Source organism: Cavia porcellus, unplaced genomic scaffold (assembly GCF_034190915.1).
Source record: "Cavia porcellus strain 051 isolate PalLab524CR breed Dunkin Hartley unplaced genomic scaffold, mCavPor4.1 scaffold_18, whole genome shotgun sequence".
NCBI classification, from domain to species: Eukaryota; Metazoa; Chordata; class Mammalia; order Rodentia; family Caviidae; genus Cavia; species Cavia porcellus.
In genome coordinates this window covers 57,556,697-57,571,755 of record NW_026947501.1, presented here as the reverse complement: position 1 = coordinate 57,571,755, position 15,059 = coordinate 57,556,697, and the positions used below count along the sequence as shown (strand labels likewise).

The 15,059-nt window shown below is 44.5% G+C and overlaps 1 protein-coding gene across 2 annotated transcripts in view; it reads right to left on the bottom strand.

Annotated features, from left to right (window-relative positions):
- Pde6b (phosphodiesterase 6B) overlaps nt 1–12,362 on the bottom strand; it is a 39,956-nt gene extending 27,594 nt beyond the window's left edge. For both annotated transcript variants that reach the window (XM_003465052.3, XM_063230033.1), the window contains exon 1: nt 11,856–12,362. In XM_003465052.3, the coding sequence (XP_003465100.2) occupies nt 11,856–12,326 (471 nt within the window). In that variant the 5' untranslated portion in view covers nt 12,327–12,362. The remainder of the gene's footprint in view (nt 1–11,855) is intronic.
- Nucleotides 12,363–15,059: the final 2,697 nt, after the last annotated feature.

Genomic DNA, 15,059 nt, shown 5'->3' with positions numbered 1-15,059 from the left:
ACCGAGACCTTCAGATGATATGCCCATATCTTCATAGCCTAGCCTTCAGAAGATACATACAGGTCCTTAAAGTCCTAACTCTCAGAGGAGGGAAAATGGTCCTCATGTCCTGACTCTCACAAGAAGAACACGGATCCTCATACCCTGACCCTCAAATGAAGAATATGGATCCTCACACTCTGACCCCCCCAAGAAGAACATGGACCCCCACACCCTGACCCTCACAGGAAGAACATGGATCTTCATACTCTGACCCTCAAATAAAGAACACGGATCCTCAAATCCTGACCCTCAAATGAAGAACATGAGTCCTCACACCCTGACCCTCAGTGGAAGAAGAATGATCTTCACTCCCTGATCTAGAGAAACTACATCAGACACAGATCATATTCTGTGCAGGTTATCCTCTTACCAGTTTTGTCCTGGTACTTTTTCCCCTTCTCAGGCCTAACCCTATTACCTCTTGCAACCCATACCACTAAGTTTGTTTTTTCCAGAAATCATAGAATTGCCTGTGTCCTTTCTTTCTCCTTGTGACCCACTATTCCCTGGAAACCTCACCATATTTACTGCTTTGTCTTATGCACAAATCTTCCCTTCAGTACTTAAATATTGCTGGGACACTATTTTTCTTTTTTATTTTTGTACTAGAAATTGAATTCAGGACCTCGCACTTTCCAGGTAGGCACTTATTGGGATATTAATTGGGCCCTATTTTTAAAATTCCTTCACAGTCCTTGGGGCTGGGGATTTAGCTCAGCAGCATAAGCACCTGCCTTGCAAGCAGGCGGTCATGAGTTTGATCCCTGGTACCCATAAAAATGAAAAAGACAAAAAAAAAAAAAACAAACCAACAACAACAAAAATTCCTTCACAGTCCCTCATCTGTCACACCTTCCCTGGGCATAAAATGAGTTTCCTTCTCAGGCTCTGGTTTTAGCTTTCCTGCTGAGGTCAGCACAGTTCTGACCTTTAGCTGACAGTGTCTGTCTGCCCTGGCTTGCCTGCCTGGCCATCCTGCTTCAGGAGTTGCATACCTGTGCCAGCCTCGCCTTACGGCCCTGCTGTAGGATCTTCACCTGTGCCCATGATCCAGGTCCTGGAGCCCCTACAGGTGTCTCATAAGACCCATCTCATCCCAGGATCAGGGTCTTGTAGTTTAGGGCTGGTGGCCAGACTAAGGCTTGGTCACCGTAGCAGGTTGAGCTGACAGCTGGGTCTCTCTGAGCACCTGGTTTTGACTGGGATCACCCTTCATTTCCTAAGAATTTCTGCACCAACTCCTGGCTGGCAGCTACCTTCCTGAGCCTCTGCAAAGCCCCCAGGAGATAATATATTCTCATGAATCTCCTGGTCTGACTATGGAGTCTCCCCATGATAAATTCCTGCTCTACCATAAGCAACATGTCCATCCCATGTCATTTCCTTTTCTTTCATTCAGCTTTGGTCAATCTACTGCTCACATAGCACTGAGAGTTTTGGCCAGCCAAGGTAGCCACTACCTGGCCATGGTCTTCCTAAGCCTCAGCAGCACCTCCACCCCCACCTCAGCAGCACCTCCATCTGTATCTCAGCCTGGTTGTTCACCCCCAAACTCCAGAGGCCACAGGACAGCACCCCTCAACGTTCTCACCAGACCCCCAGAGCCCAGCCCTTTCTGGGCTGCTGTGTAAATGTGCATGCGAAATCAAGGACTAATACATGGGCTCCCCGATTCTGAGGAAGCTCTTCCAGGGAAAACCCAGGATGAAGGTCAGAGACCCTGAGGAGGGAGGTGGGCAAGACTGCGCCCGAGTGGGTCTGAGTTCTGCCCTAAGTGTGGTGGCCGTGGCCCAGGCATAATCTGCTGAGCCTTCCAGTCCTTACTCACTATGCGTCTCTCTAGATGACAAAGGTGAGATGGCTTTCTTTTGGGCACTACTCAATCATTGGTTGACTCATTGTAGAAGTTTCTGATACCAAGGTGAAAGCAATTGTTCTCGTCAGGCCTAGGCAAAGCAAAGGCTGGGCATTGAGGTGGGGAAGGCAACACCCTTAACTTGTAGAGGGCCCCGTGAGACCCCTTTTCACACCCTGACTTCCCCTGCATCCCATCACTGCATTATCTGAGCCAGCAGGAGACCAGATGAAGTGCCAGGGAAGGGCACCTACCTGGGAGGGCCCCTTGAAGGCAGCTCTTGCTCACATCACCAGCCCAGGGTACCACACTGAGCTGCTTGCACAGTCTCACCTTCCAAGACGCCTGTGGTTTAGTGCAGCAAGCGTGTGTCTACAGCATTCTGTGGTGCCCTCTCAAATTTGGCGTGTCTCTCTGGTTGTTATTTAGGGATGTGGTGGTGTCTGAGAGGAACACATGGCTCCTGGTCCCTCTGTGGTCCTGTTCCTAGGATGTGGCCTTGACACCCAGTGGACCTTTAAGGTAGAGATTCCCTGCTGGCTTTGGACCTGGTTTGAATGAGGTCACCTAAAGTAAAGGATCTCCACAGTGCCTTTGGAGACTATAGAAAGTTTCTGCCTTTCCTGCAGGCCCTTTCTCTATGTGGACCCTGTTCTGTCGTAGTGGTCAAATGAGCTCTTCTTCCTCCTCCTCTTCCTTCTCCTTCTCCTTCTATTTCTTTCTCCTTCTCCTTCTCCTTCTCTTCTTCCTCCTTTTTCTTTTTTATTTGTTTTTTTGAGACAGGATCCTGCTGTATATTTCAGACTGGCTTTGAATTCACTGCAGAGCCCAGTCTGGCCTGGAACTCGCAGAGATCCTCCTGCACAGCCTCCTGAGTGCTGGGATCATAGGCATGTGCCACCTCACCAGTCCAGATAAACTCTTCTTGGCATGCCTTGGTTAGCAAGCTGTCTGATCTGCATACTTAATCTACAGTTGTGAGGACTCTCACTTTGGTTGCATCTTTGAGTGATGAGCTAAGGTGTACAGGAGAGCTTCCCTGGAGACTCTGGCTGACTGTACAGTGGCTCATCCTATGCATGTCTTCAGAGGCATGTGACCACATGGACATCGTGTGGCCATTCTGGGGACCATAGAAACTTCTCAGCTCAGGTGTTAAAGCTTAGGTGTGGTGCTGAGAGGCTGTCTCAGGGCTAGTTGACTCTCTTCCCAGACTCGTCACTGCACCTAGAGTGGCCTCTGCTGCTTGAGCTACCGTGGTACTACTGGATCTTTCCACAACTGTCAACTCAGCTTTCAACATGAAGCACCTAGAAGTGAGGCGAACCTACTGCATGTGTGCCACAGCAGGCTATTTGTGTCACTGAAAGCTCTAAAAGGTTCAGGGGATTTGACTTGAGACACAGAAAGGCTAACATTTGCTGTTTGGGCATGCTACTTGGGAAAAGACACTAAAAGTGTGAGAGGTCTTTCCTAAGAGCAGAGGTCCAGTCCCTATGCTGTCCCTGCCCCAGGAAAGGCAGTGCCTGACCTCCGGGAAATGGGGCCTGACCAAGAGCACACACCAGACTCAGAATCTCCCCATCTCTTAGGTCTTCTCTTTGTCACTTTTCTTTTGACTGACTCTACTTCTGTGAAAACTTTATCCCCTTGCCACCTCCTGCATGAAACTGGGGCTACCCTTCCCTCTTGGTTCCTTAAGTTTAACTCTCCATCCAGCCAGGACCTAAAAGATAAGCAGGCCACTGCCTCTGAGATTTATAGTTAAGACCCTAACAAACTGGACAACAACAAACAGAAAATAAAATTTATCAAAGTCTCTGTGATGCCAAAATAAAAGCAAGGGCTTTTATTTTAAAAGGAAAATTATGAACTCTAATCTGTATGCTTGTATATGTCTATATGTATATGTGCTGTGAATCCATGAGTTTTTTTTAACAAAGATTTATAAGCTCTTGATTTTTAATTGGCTTATGGGTGCTCATAAATAAAACACACTTAAGCTTGCTAAAAATATGTAGTAGTTAATCCAAATACTTTTTCATTCATATAATTTAAATAAATCTTTGTAAATAAGCTGATTTAAATTTTGTTGGTAAAATATAAATGAAAATGCCTTTGGAATCGCCAGTGTATGTTTTGCTGCTAAACATCATGAGTTCATAAAATTATGAATCCAGTCTAAGAACAAAGTAATCTTTTTGGAACTGATATATAAGGCTCATGGAGCATCACTGTCCACATTGATGCATCATCGAAGCGGGTCTGATATGGACATAGGCTGCTTCTGCTGGGATCAAAATTATAGAAATTAATTCTGATGTGAGGATCCAGGAGCAGAGGGAGGCTGCACCCTGCATGTCTTTGACCAAAGAGGCCTTCATGATGCTTGTGCTGGCCTGCAGCCTCAGTTTCATCAGCTGTCTGTGTGTGAATCAAGAAAAACAGTTAAAAATACACAATAAGGTAAATGTAGATGGAAAAATGTTTATAAATTAGCTTCTCATGCAATGAAGATTTTGAAGTTATGTCACATTAAGTAATAGACACTCATAAGAGTCAATCCTAGGTGACTTAAAGTACTGAAATGTTAATTGCTTCACAAGGAAACATGTCTAGAAATTATAAAATAAGTTGAATAGACTGTTGGTACATGGCAAACCGTTTAGAATGGCTCATTCTCATTCTGCTGAACTTTCAGAAGATTAAAGTTACTAAGAGTCAAAAATTCTAGTTGATAAATATATAATCCTATATGCAAAGAATATCAGAGGACATATTTTTTTTTGCATGAGAATTTTGTGGAAAAACTAAAGGCCTAAGCAGATGTCAGATTTGTGAAAGACAAAACTTATAAAAGAAATTTGTAGTGAGCAAGCTGGTTGCAATAAAAATTCTGGTTGCTTTGTCTAAACATTGAGCATTGGTACACTGGCACAAAATCAAAATCATGCCCATTATTCTGAAACAAGGACAACACCCAGGCTTTCCCAGAGTGTTGATCTCATTAGTAAAAACTGGCAACAGAGCAGGGCATGGTGGTGCACACCTGTAATCCCGGTACTCAAGGAGGCAGAGGCAGGAGGATTGCTGCAAATTTGAGGTCAGCCTTGGCTACAAAGTGAGTTCAAGGCCAGCCTGAACTGCATAGCGAAACTGTCTCAAAAAGGAAAAACAAAAAACAACAAACAAACTGGCAATGGTTTTTGCTTTTTATTCTGAATCCTGTATTTTTAAAATCTCAACCATTTTCTAACATTAATTTTTCCTACCTCACTTTGTATTTAGCTTTTTAACTAAACTGGTGGCCCTCTCTCATCTTTTAAGTCAGCTCCTGTGGGATTTTTGTTTTTCTTCCTGATTCTGCCTTGCTATTGTGGGCTGAGGCTAAAAATGTTTATCTTAATGGCCAGGATTATGTGAATCTATACTGTTGGCCTTTCTGATGTATTTGAATTGTTCATGTAACCAGACATTTCACACCCATTTGTTTCCAGAGAGTTGCACACAAGACACCAGATTTCGGGTTTTACATTCTTTCTTTTTGGTCCTGGGTATGGAACCCAGGGCTGCACAGCTAGGCAAGCGCTCTACTCCTGAGATACCTACTGCAGTCAAACCCCTACTTACATTCTCTATCAAGAGTGGAGGTGCCATATGCGCTTTCAGTACTGAGCCAGTCTGAGTGCTGTTCCCTGAGGCAATTCCAAAAGGCCTTCCACTGAGGGCAATTTGCCTCAGGAACTTTCTTTACCTTTTAACACCCAGCTCAGAAAACAAAGATTTTGTGTTTGCAAGATAATTGCTTTGTTTCTTGTTTTATTTTAATTATTTTTTTTCCATTGCTTAGGAAAACTGAGCCTTAAAAGATGTAAGGTTTTGTATTATTTTGATTTGCTTTTTATATCTGTCTGCTTTTTAAGCCTTTTATTATCTTTGGCTAACTGCATGACTTATTCATTATGATGCAATACCATTTTCAACAAATGTTTTAAAACTTTGGACATTTTGGCAGTCTTCTTCAGGACCAAAGTTCTAAAGCAAACCTATTTAACCTTTAGATCTTGAGATTTTCCAGCTTGGTCCCTCGAGAACCTCAGAGGATGCCTCTTTAATCTTTTGAGATGAAAAGCTAAGCAGGTTTAGCTGGCATGTTGGGCTGTGTGAGAGACATTGTCAAACAACGGGTGTGTTATTGGTGCAAGTGTCCTACGAACCCTGAGAAACGTGAACCAGTTTGAAGACCGCGTAGTGTGATGCGCTCAGTCTGCTATTCTAAATGCCAGTACAATGAAAACTGGAATTTCCTTGCTAATTGCTGAACTCTCATCACAGTTTTAACCATGGTTACTGTCTTTTTCTTTTTTGTTTGTCTTTGTCTTTTTGAAACATAGTCTCACTATGCAGTTCAGGTTGGATGTGAGCTCACATTGTAGCCCAGGCTGGTTTTGAAATTGCAATGATGCTGTAGCCTCAGCCTCCCAAGGGCTGGGATTATAAATGTGTGCTACCACGCCTGGCTATTCTGTTTTTTGTGATTACCAGTTTTGGGTGTTCCCTAAAAGCATTATAGTTGGATTTATGGGAAAGACTGACAAATACTCCTGAATACAGATTTCTGATAACTAAATAGAAATAGAAATTCTGAGAACTCTAATGAAAAATCGATATGGTCCCTGACATTGGGAATGAAGATGGTATAGAACAACATTTAAGCCTGCAAGGTTGAGAGAACTAGTACAATCTATGGCATTTTATGTCTTTGTTTGAAATACTGTTGGTTCTTAAATATTTTTGTTTGCTAGATTTAAGAAAATTTATTTCCCAAACTGTCTACAGTTTACAGCAATGTAATAAAATACAGTTTTGTAAACAATATTGGAAACAATACTGGATTTGTGCATCAATGCCTAATCTCCAGGGCTCTATTTACTCACCAAAGACTGCGTGTTGGAAACACTAATTTTTTTTTCTCCCTACTAGATTGTTCCAAAATTTAAAAACTGTGTTGGCATTTCTTGATGTTCTTTTTTTTTGGTACCAGGGATTGAACTCACGACCTTGTGCTTCCAGGCAGGCACTTGTGCTGTTGAGCTAAACCCCTGGCCCTTCTGTATTGGCATTTCTTTTTTTTTTTTTTTTTTTTTTTTCACTTTTTATTGGTACCAGGGATTGAACTCACGACCTCCTGCTTGCAAGGCAGGTGCTTATGCCGCTGAGCTAAATCCCCAGCCCTGTATTGGCATTTCTTACAGCAGTATGTAATATGCACAGGTTTGAGAAGATTCTGTTCTTTCTGTAACAGTGTACAGCTGGAAACCTTGCCTTTAACCGTGAAGCCTCATGTTGAAATGTGCATGGGACTCGCAGTCTTTGGTGAGTAAATAGAGCCCTGGAGATTAGGCACTGATGCTCAAATCCAGTTTCTGCTTCAGTTTGACTTTCTGGCTTCAGGGGATTTTAAGTCTGTGATTTCTGGATGGCAAATAAGATTTCTTTCTGCATTTACGTACATGAGTCAAATCTGATAAAACTAAACTCATTTTACAAATTAAAAGGCAGGAGTCAATGTGATTACAGGAAACTCGTGTAAGTTTCTAAGGAAAAAATTATATACACTTGTTATCAGACTGTAATTGTTCATTGTTTTCTAGTTTTTATTACCTCCTGGTAGGTAGATTACATTGGATCCTAAATTCTAGTTTTCTCTATATTTGGCCTCAGCTATCCAGCTAAGATTAGGAAATATTCTGTCCTAAAACCCTATAAGCTAGAGCTGGACAACCTGAGGTAAATTTCAAAGCATAAGCTATATGCCATGTGTGGGCCTCATGGAGAATCCCCAGGTGGCCGGTGTCATAGCCAGTACAGAGGACGAGCAAACCATGAAGGGCTTGAGGTCGGAACAAGATTCCCTATCGTAACAAGACTCAAGTCCCTCTTAACTTCCCCTTGCTTATGTATACCTTTTTCCTCCCTAGGGTTATGATATGAAATTTCACAATCAATAGCTACTTTGGCTAACTTGACAGAACCTGGTCTAAGAAATCCAAGTTACACACTGGGTAACTTGTCCAAAATTATACTTATGGTCCTTTTTAAATAACATTTTTCCTAATTATGATGCCTGTCATGGGTTAGTAAATGGTAAACATGCTCTGGATTATCTACTGGTTAAATGAGAAAAAGTCTGTGCTGTTACCTAGACTACAGCCGTGTCTTAGTAAATCCTTCTGGGGAAACTGAGGCTGACAGCATAAAACAACTCTAGTTGGTCTCACCACTTCCGGTAGTGGTTTGACTCATTTAGTTAGTTATCTTCAAGCCAAAGTGCAGTGCTCAAGCCATTATAAAACCTAAGGGTTGTAGCTAGGTATAGTGGCCCATGCCCATAATCCTAACACTCGGGAGACTGAGACAGGAGAATTACCATTGAGGCCAGCCTGGGCTACATAGAGAATTCAAGGCCAGCTTGAACTGCACAGGGAGACTATCTCACAACAACAATAGTAACAACTCCCGGTGATTTCTGATGACTGTTCACATTACTTTGTACTATTTCCTTTTAGAGCTGTACCTACTATCTGCCAAATCTCTGCAGAAGTATAATACTTAACTAAATAACATTGACCTAGCACTTTAATGTGATAGCCAGTGAGTGCTTGACGAGGAGCTTTGTAATAACATGAGGATCTCCTAGGCCTGAGAACTTCTCTTTCTGGCTTCCTTTTTGCTCAAATGTGACTAAGAGTCTTGATACTGGCTCTCAGCTGTTCATCTCCACCCTCACTCCACCAGGGGGCCTGATCAAGCAGGACAGGTCCATTCCAGCACCAAGAATACTTAGAAGCTGACTGCAAGTTGGTGGATCAGTACTTTTTTTTTTTTTTTAAGAGAATGATCATAATCCGAAGAGAGACATGTGAACATTGATGATCCTAGGATGAAACCCTTCCTGTTAGATTCATAGTTGAATCAGGCCATAAGAAGAGAAGGCTCATTCCTGTCTCTCTGATATACTTTCACAAGCACTTTCCAAAGGTGTGCATGAGAACTTTCTGCCTATTTCACATGCACCCTAGGCTTTGCAAACTCCACTGTATATCCCAATGTACAAAAGCTCATCTTTAATATTCTTGAAGACTGCACAAATGCAGACAAGATGCCTTGGAACACCTATCTTGCCAGAGCACCTCCACCAAAGATCAGATGACAACTCCTGTCCCAAGTCCACGAGACCAAGGGAACTTTATGAGCAGCTTATGTGAGTTTTTCCCTTTTGTCTTTAAAATCTTTCCCCATTTCTACCTCCTTGAATATGCCCAAGTTTACTATGACAGGTGCATTCCCATTGCAATCCTCTGCTATTGCCAAATAAGCAACATTATTCTTCAGGGATTATTTAAGGTGACTTCATGATACATTCCAGAACTCCTCCTTGCTAAAGGTGTGTGGGACATGACTGGACAGAGCCACCAGCCATGCTGCCTGGTTGGATTTGGACATGTCCAAGGGAAGACAGAGAGCCTAGAACCTAATCTCTAGAATCTGTGGGATCTCAGACACAGGACTCTGTCTAGACCTGAGCTAGGGTCCAGGAAGATCATACATAGCTTGCATCCTGGTAGGACCATATCCCATAGGTCCAGGCTCTGTCTCCCAAAGTGATGCCCATGAATCCATAATACAGCTGTGGGGTTTGGGGACAGATGAATTATCAGGTCATGGGCATGGCCTAGCACCTTCCAGAGTTCAGTCCCACATCCCAGAACTGCTCTAGGCTCATGGAAGACAGTACAGCATCCTTTTTCCTCTACACAGCTATATCCTGGACAGGCCTCTGGGCAGAAGGAGGCCTACAGGTCAGGATACTCCCATTCCAAACCTAGCCTGATCCTTGGGTATTGGGTGCTCTCCCTTCTGAAAAGATGTATGTTTATGGCTCCGGGAGCAGCTGGTTTCCCACTGCCTGTTGGTTCTTGCCTTACATTCAGCATTGATCTATGCTGAGGTCCACTGTGCTCAGGGCCCACCTGTGCTCAGGGTCAACCTATGCTCAAGGTCCACCTGTGCAGAGATGTATCTGTGCTGAATATGCTCAGTTCTGCTATGCTGAGGTCCACCTATGCTCAAGTCTGTCTGTGCTAAGGGTCACCTGTGGTTAAGAGGTCCACCTGTGCTCAGGTATGGTCTGGTTTAGCTTCTGTAGCTACCTTATGAGATATCCTTTTGAGCATAAACAAAGGTGAGCCTCAGTGTGGCTGGTGCTATGAGTAGCTCCCTCTCCTAAGGGGGGATTAGCCCACCATGTGGAGCTCCCTGTACCATGTGTTCACATCGCCACTCACACAACAGACCAGGCTGCTTGCGCTCCTCATGGAGGGTGCTGACTAGATGGAGAAATCCAGAAACCCAGCCCTTCTAATGCTCCTCTGTGGTGTGGAAACCTGGGGTTTGCTGGTTTTGATTCTGGTCTCTGTTCTTCCAGTGTGGGGTTAATGAGACCAGCACAATCAGAGGATTTATAGATGTCAAGGGGGCAGTCACTACTCTACTGGCCACTGACAAGGCCCCATGGAGGCCCGTTCTAAGTAGGCATCAGCATGGGGATTGGAGAGATAGGAGGGACTGCAGGACACAGACAGCCCTGAGCAGCAGGATGGAGGACAGTGTGGGAGTCTGAGTTACCCACAGCACAAGTTAGATGGTGCAGCAGGAGGATGTCCAGGCTCAGGGCAGCTGGGCACAGGGCACTGTCTTTAGGGACTATGTGCTGAAGAGGAAGAGAGGGAAAGAGAAATGGAAGGAGGCTGGGGATGTAGCTCAGCAGTACAGCTCCTGCCTGGCAAATGTGATGTCCTAAATTGGATTATAGCTATCAAAACAAGAAAAACAAAACAAAACAGAGAAATAAAAAAAGAAGGAAGAAAAGGAGGAAGCAGAATAGAAGAATGGAGGATAACTCAACCTGAATTTCTTGTTTTCCTAATTCATGCTCCTAATATTCCATATGACTCAGGGTGACCCATCTTAAAAGGGAATGAAGACCAAGCTAATCCTGGAGATTACTATATTCAGGTCGCTGGATGGCAGCCTGTTTATAGCAGATAAGTGTAAGAGGATTGCCACCAGCGCTTCCTTCCCAGCCTTCCAGCCTGAACCAGGAATAAGGGCAGTGGGAGACTTTCTGTTTCCTTCTCTAGGAGGAGGAGGAAGAAGGGAAGGAGGCTTGTGTAGCAGCAGTTGAGGTGGCCTGGGTCTCTTGGGGAAGGAAGGAGAGCAAGAGGGAACAGGGAGAGAGCGGGTAGGGAAGAGCTCCCCAAGTGCTGCACACCTTGTGCCCATGATACCTGGCCTAATCACACCTGACAGCTTGGTCCTGTTCAGCCAGCCCCAAAGCAGCAGTTTCCATTGCTCCCTCCCTGCCTCCATAACCCCTGAATCTCTGGTCACTCACTCTCTGAAGTGCCACACCTCATTTTAGCCCTGCACCAGCATGGTTTCTGCATGTTGGTGGAGCTCCCTTTCCTGTGGCCACTGTACCAGCTCAGCTCTGACCCTTTCAGGGTCCTTTCCGGACACTGCTAGAAAGCCTTGGGACCTGCAGTCCACAGCTGAGGCTCCAAGTGCCTCCTGAGACTGAGCCTGAGTGTGCATGGCCTGGGGCCTGATCAATAGCCTCTGCTTGAGGAGAATTCCTGAGACAGGGTTGATGAAGTGACTCTTTTCCTGGAAACTGCAATAGGGATCTCTGTAGAGCTTCCTGGGGCTCCTTCTGCCAGAAATGCAAGCATGCAACTCTGGGAGGGACTAGCAGCAGTTGGGCACATGTGACCTGAACTGGCAGGGAAGGGGTACATGAACTGCATGGAGTGGTCTCTTAGGCTGGGCCAGAGGCTGAGAGCTGACCCTGAGGGCCCAAGGATGGCACAAGCCCCATGGGATGGCACACACCCACCTCTGTTACATCCTGTACATTCACCATCTTCTTGGTCTGGGCCACGTGGCCGACCACTCCGATGTCCAGGGGGAAAACAATCTCAGAGTCGGGTGGCACCAGGCAATCTTCCAGGACACTGCCCAACTGCACACTGAAAAGCCGTGTGGCAAGCTCAGCCACGCCATTGCGCTGGCGATACATGAAGAGGCTGCAGCGGTCAGCATGCAGGAGGGTACAGAGATGCCGCAGGATCTTGAAGACCACACGTTCCATGTTGACACTCTCCTGCATGTCTTGCACCAGCTCGAACAGCACCATGCTCTCTTCCACCTGACACAGCTCCCTCAGGCTGCTGCAGTCCACTGGGTGCCTGTTTCCACAGGCCACAGACACATTCTCAGGGCTCAGCTTCTTCTCAAAGTACTGGTGGGTAAAGTCAGGGTTCCCATCCAAGAAGCCACGCGCTTGTTCCTCGCTGAGGCTCATCATGTCCCTGAGCCGTCCCCCAGCGGCTGTTCCTATGGGTGTGCATGGACTCTACAAAGTTCATCGTCAGCAAAGTCTTTCTTAGTGATGATTAGGGAGCGTGGGAGGCAGCTAACTCACACTGGAGAGGGGGCCTGTTGCTCCTGCCCTCAGACTACAGGCATCACCTCTCCTGGGAATGGCCTATTTCCTCCCCTGAGAAAGCAATCCCCTTCGGGGTTGGGGGACTCCTTTCTCTGGGGAGCAGGCTGAGACCAATCCTCAAGGAAAGTGATTCCAGGACTCTTGCTGCCTGGGTTTGGGTTGGTCCTCCTCGGTGCTCAGGCCTTAGCTCAGATATTTGGGGGAGGACAATGGGCACTAGCCCTGCCTCCAGAGATGAGGCCACCTGAGGAAAAGGTTGTAGGGTTGGGGGCACCAGATCTAGGATGCCCACTGCTCTTCAGTGCCTGTATCCAGCTCCTGGACCAACACTGTCCTGGTGTCATCAGGTGGCTGTGGTGTCCCTGACTTGACTAACAAAACACCAATTTGACTTCTCTGGCACCCTTGTGTTTCTGGGTTAGCTCTCTGTGCTGACCTGCAGCAGCTCTGTGGATGCCACATGCTTCGCTGAGCAACCTGACACATCTTGTCTGTGTCTAACTGGGGATCTACATGTCCAGATGGCAGCAGTTGTCTCCAGTGGCAGCCTCAGCTCTTTGATTTGGGAGCAGTGCAGAAATTCGCCTCCTGTGAGTTGTGATGTGATGACAAGAAAAAGCTGGATCAGACTGGAGGACACAATGCCAGTCTGCCACTTTCTTATAGAAGCTGTGGATGTGTGTAGATATGTGAGTACACACAGGGGTGTGCATGTATCATGGGTATGTGTGTGCACATGTGTGTGTATGTGTACATGAGCATGTGTGCACAACTGCAAGTGCTCACAGACAGCAGGAAGGTGGGTAGGAGCTCTGTCTTTGGTCCAGCACACCTGGCTGTGTGTACTTAGGAAAAATGTATTTAATCCATTGTATTCATAGAAAGCAGAAAGAAGAAGAAGAAGGAGAAGGAGGAAAAGGAGAATGAGAAGAAAAAATAAACTACAACAAAATTGTAAAGTACATCAATCAGGGGTAACAATGGTACATACATTGCATAATGTCATCCCCAAATCATTCACCCAGAGCACAAGACATCTGCCTGCAATTGTCTAAACAATACCATTACAAATCTTTCTCTTCAGCAAATTCAGAGAAATCAATAGTATATCTTAGCTATTTTTATATGCATATACATACATGTATTCATGTTTTTTCTTTAAGCTTGTCACATGAATGAAACAATACTATATTTACATGTGTCTTATTTAATTCACTCATGAGTGTGTTCTCAAGATGCATCCATTTACCTATAAAAATGTCCAGTTTAGCATCTTTTTTATCCATGCCTGAGTTGATGGGCATTTAAGTTATTTCCAAGATCTGGCTATTATAAACTGTGCTGGTATAATCATATGTGCACATATATTGCTGTGGTATGACGTTTTTAATTCTTTTGGAAGATACCCAGATGAGGAATAGCTGGGTTGACTGGGACCTCCAATTCTAGTTTTTTGAGGAATCTCCATGCTGATTTTCAGAGTGGTTGCACCAGTCTGTATTCCCACCAATAGTGGAGAAGGGTTCCTTTTCCCCTACAGCTCCACCAGCATTTATTATTGGTTGATTTCTTGATACTAGCCATTCTTCCTGGGGTGAGGTGAAATCTCAGTGTTGTATTAATTTACATCTCTCGAATGACTAGTTATTTTGAACATTTTTTCATGTATTTATTTGCTATTTGTATTTCTTCATCTGAGAAGTGCATGCTCCTTTCGGGTGCCCAATTTTGAATTAGGTCTTTAAGTCTGGGAGGACTGATTTTTTTGAGTTCTTTGTATGTTCTCGATAGTAATCCTTTGTCTGAGGAACAGCTGGTAAACATTTTCTCCCATGTTGTGGGTTATCTCTTCACGCTGTTGGTGGTTTCTCTTGCTATGCAAAAGCTTTTCAATAGAGTGAGATCCCAGTTGTTGATTCTTTGTGATAGTTCCTGTGCAATCTAGTTTTTATTCATAAAGTCTTTGCCTATACCAATATCTTTGAGAGTTTTATGTACTCTGTCTCCCAGCAGATTTAATGTTTCTGTTTTAATATTAAGATATTTAATCCATTCTGATTTTAGCTTAGTACATGGTGAAAGATATGAGTCCAGTTTTAATTGCTGGCATGTGCAGAGCCAGTTTTTTCTAGCACCATTTATTAAAAAGGCTTTCTTCCAGTAAATGTGTTTGGCACCTTTGTCAATGATAAGGAGGCTTAGTGTGTCTCCAGTTGTTTCTGCACCTTCTAATATATTCCATTGATCTTTAGGTCTGTTTTTTTGCCTGTACCACACTGTTTATTATTATTATTATCGTCATCATCACAGTAGATTTATAGTATAATTTCAAGTCAAGGATTGTGATGCCTCCTGTCTTGTCTTTGCTGCCCAGGATTGCTTATTCTAGGTCTCTTCTGGTTCCAAATGAATTTTAGGATAGTTTTCTCTAATTCTGTGAGATATGCTATTGGACTTTTGATTGGGATTGCATTGAATCTGTATAATAGCTTTGGAAGTATGGCCATTTTCACTGTATTGGTTCTTCCTACCCAAGAGCATGAGATAGCTCTCCATTTGCTAATGTCCTCTTCAATCTTTTTCAGAGTACTG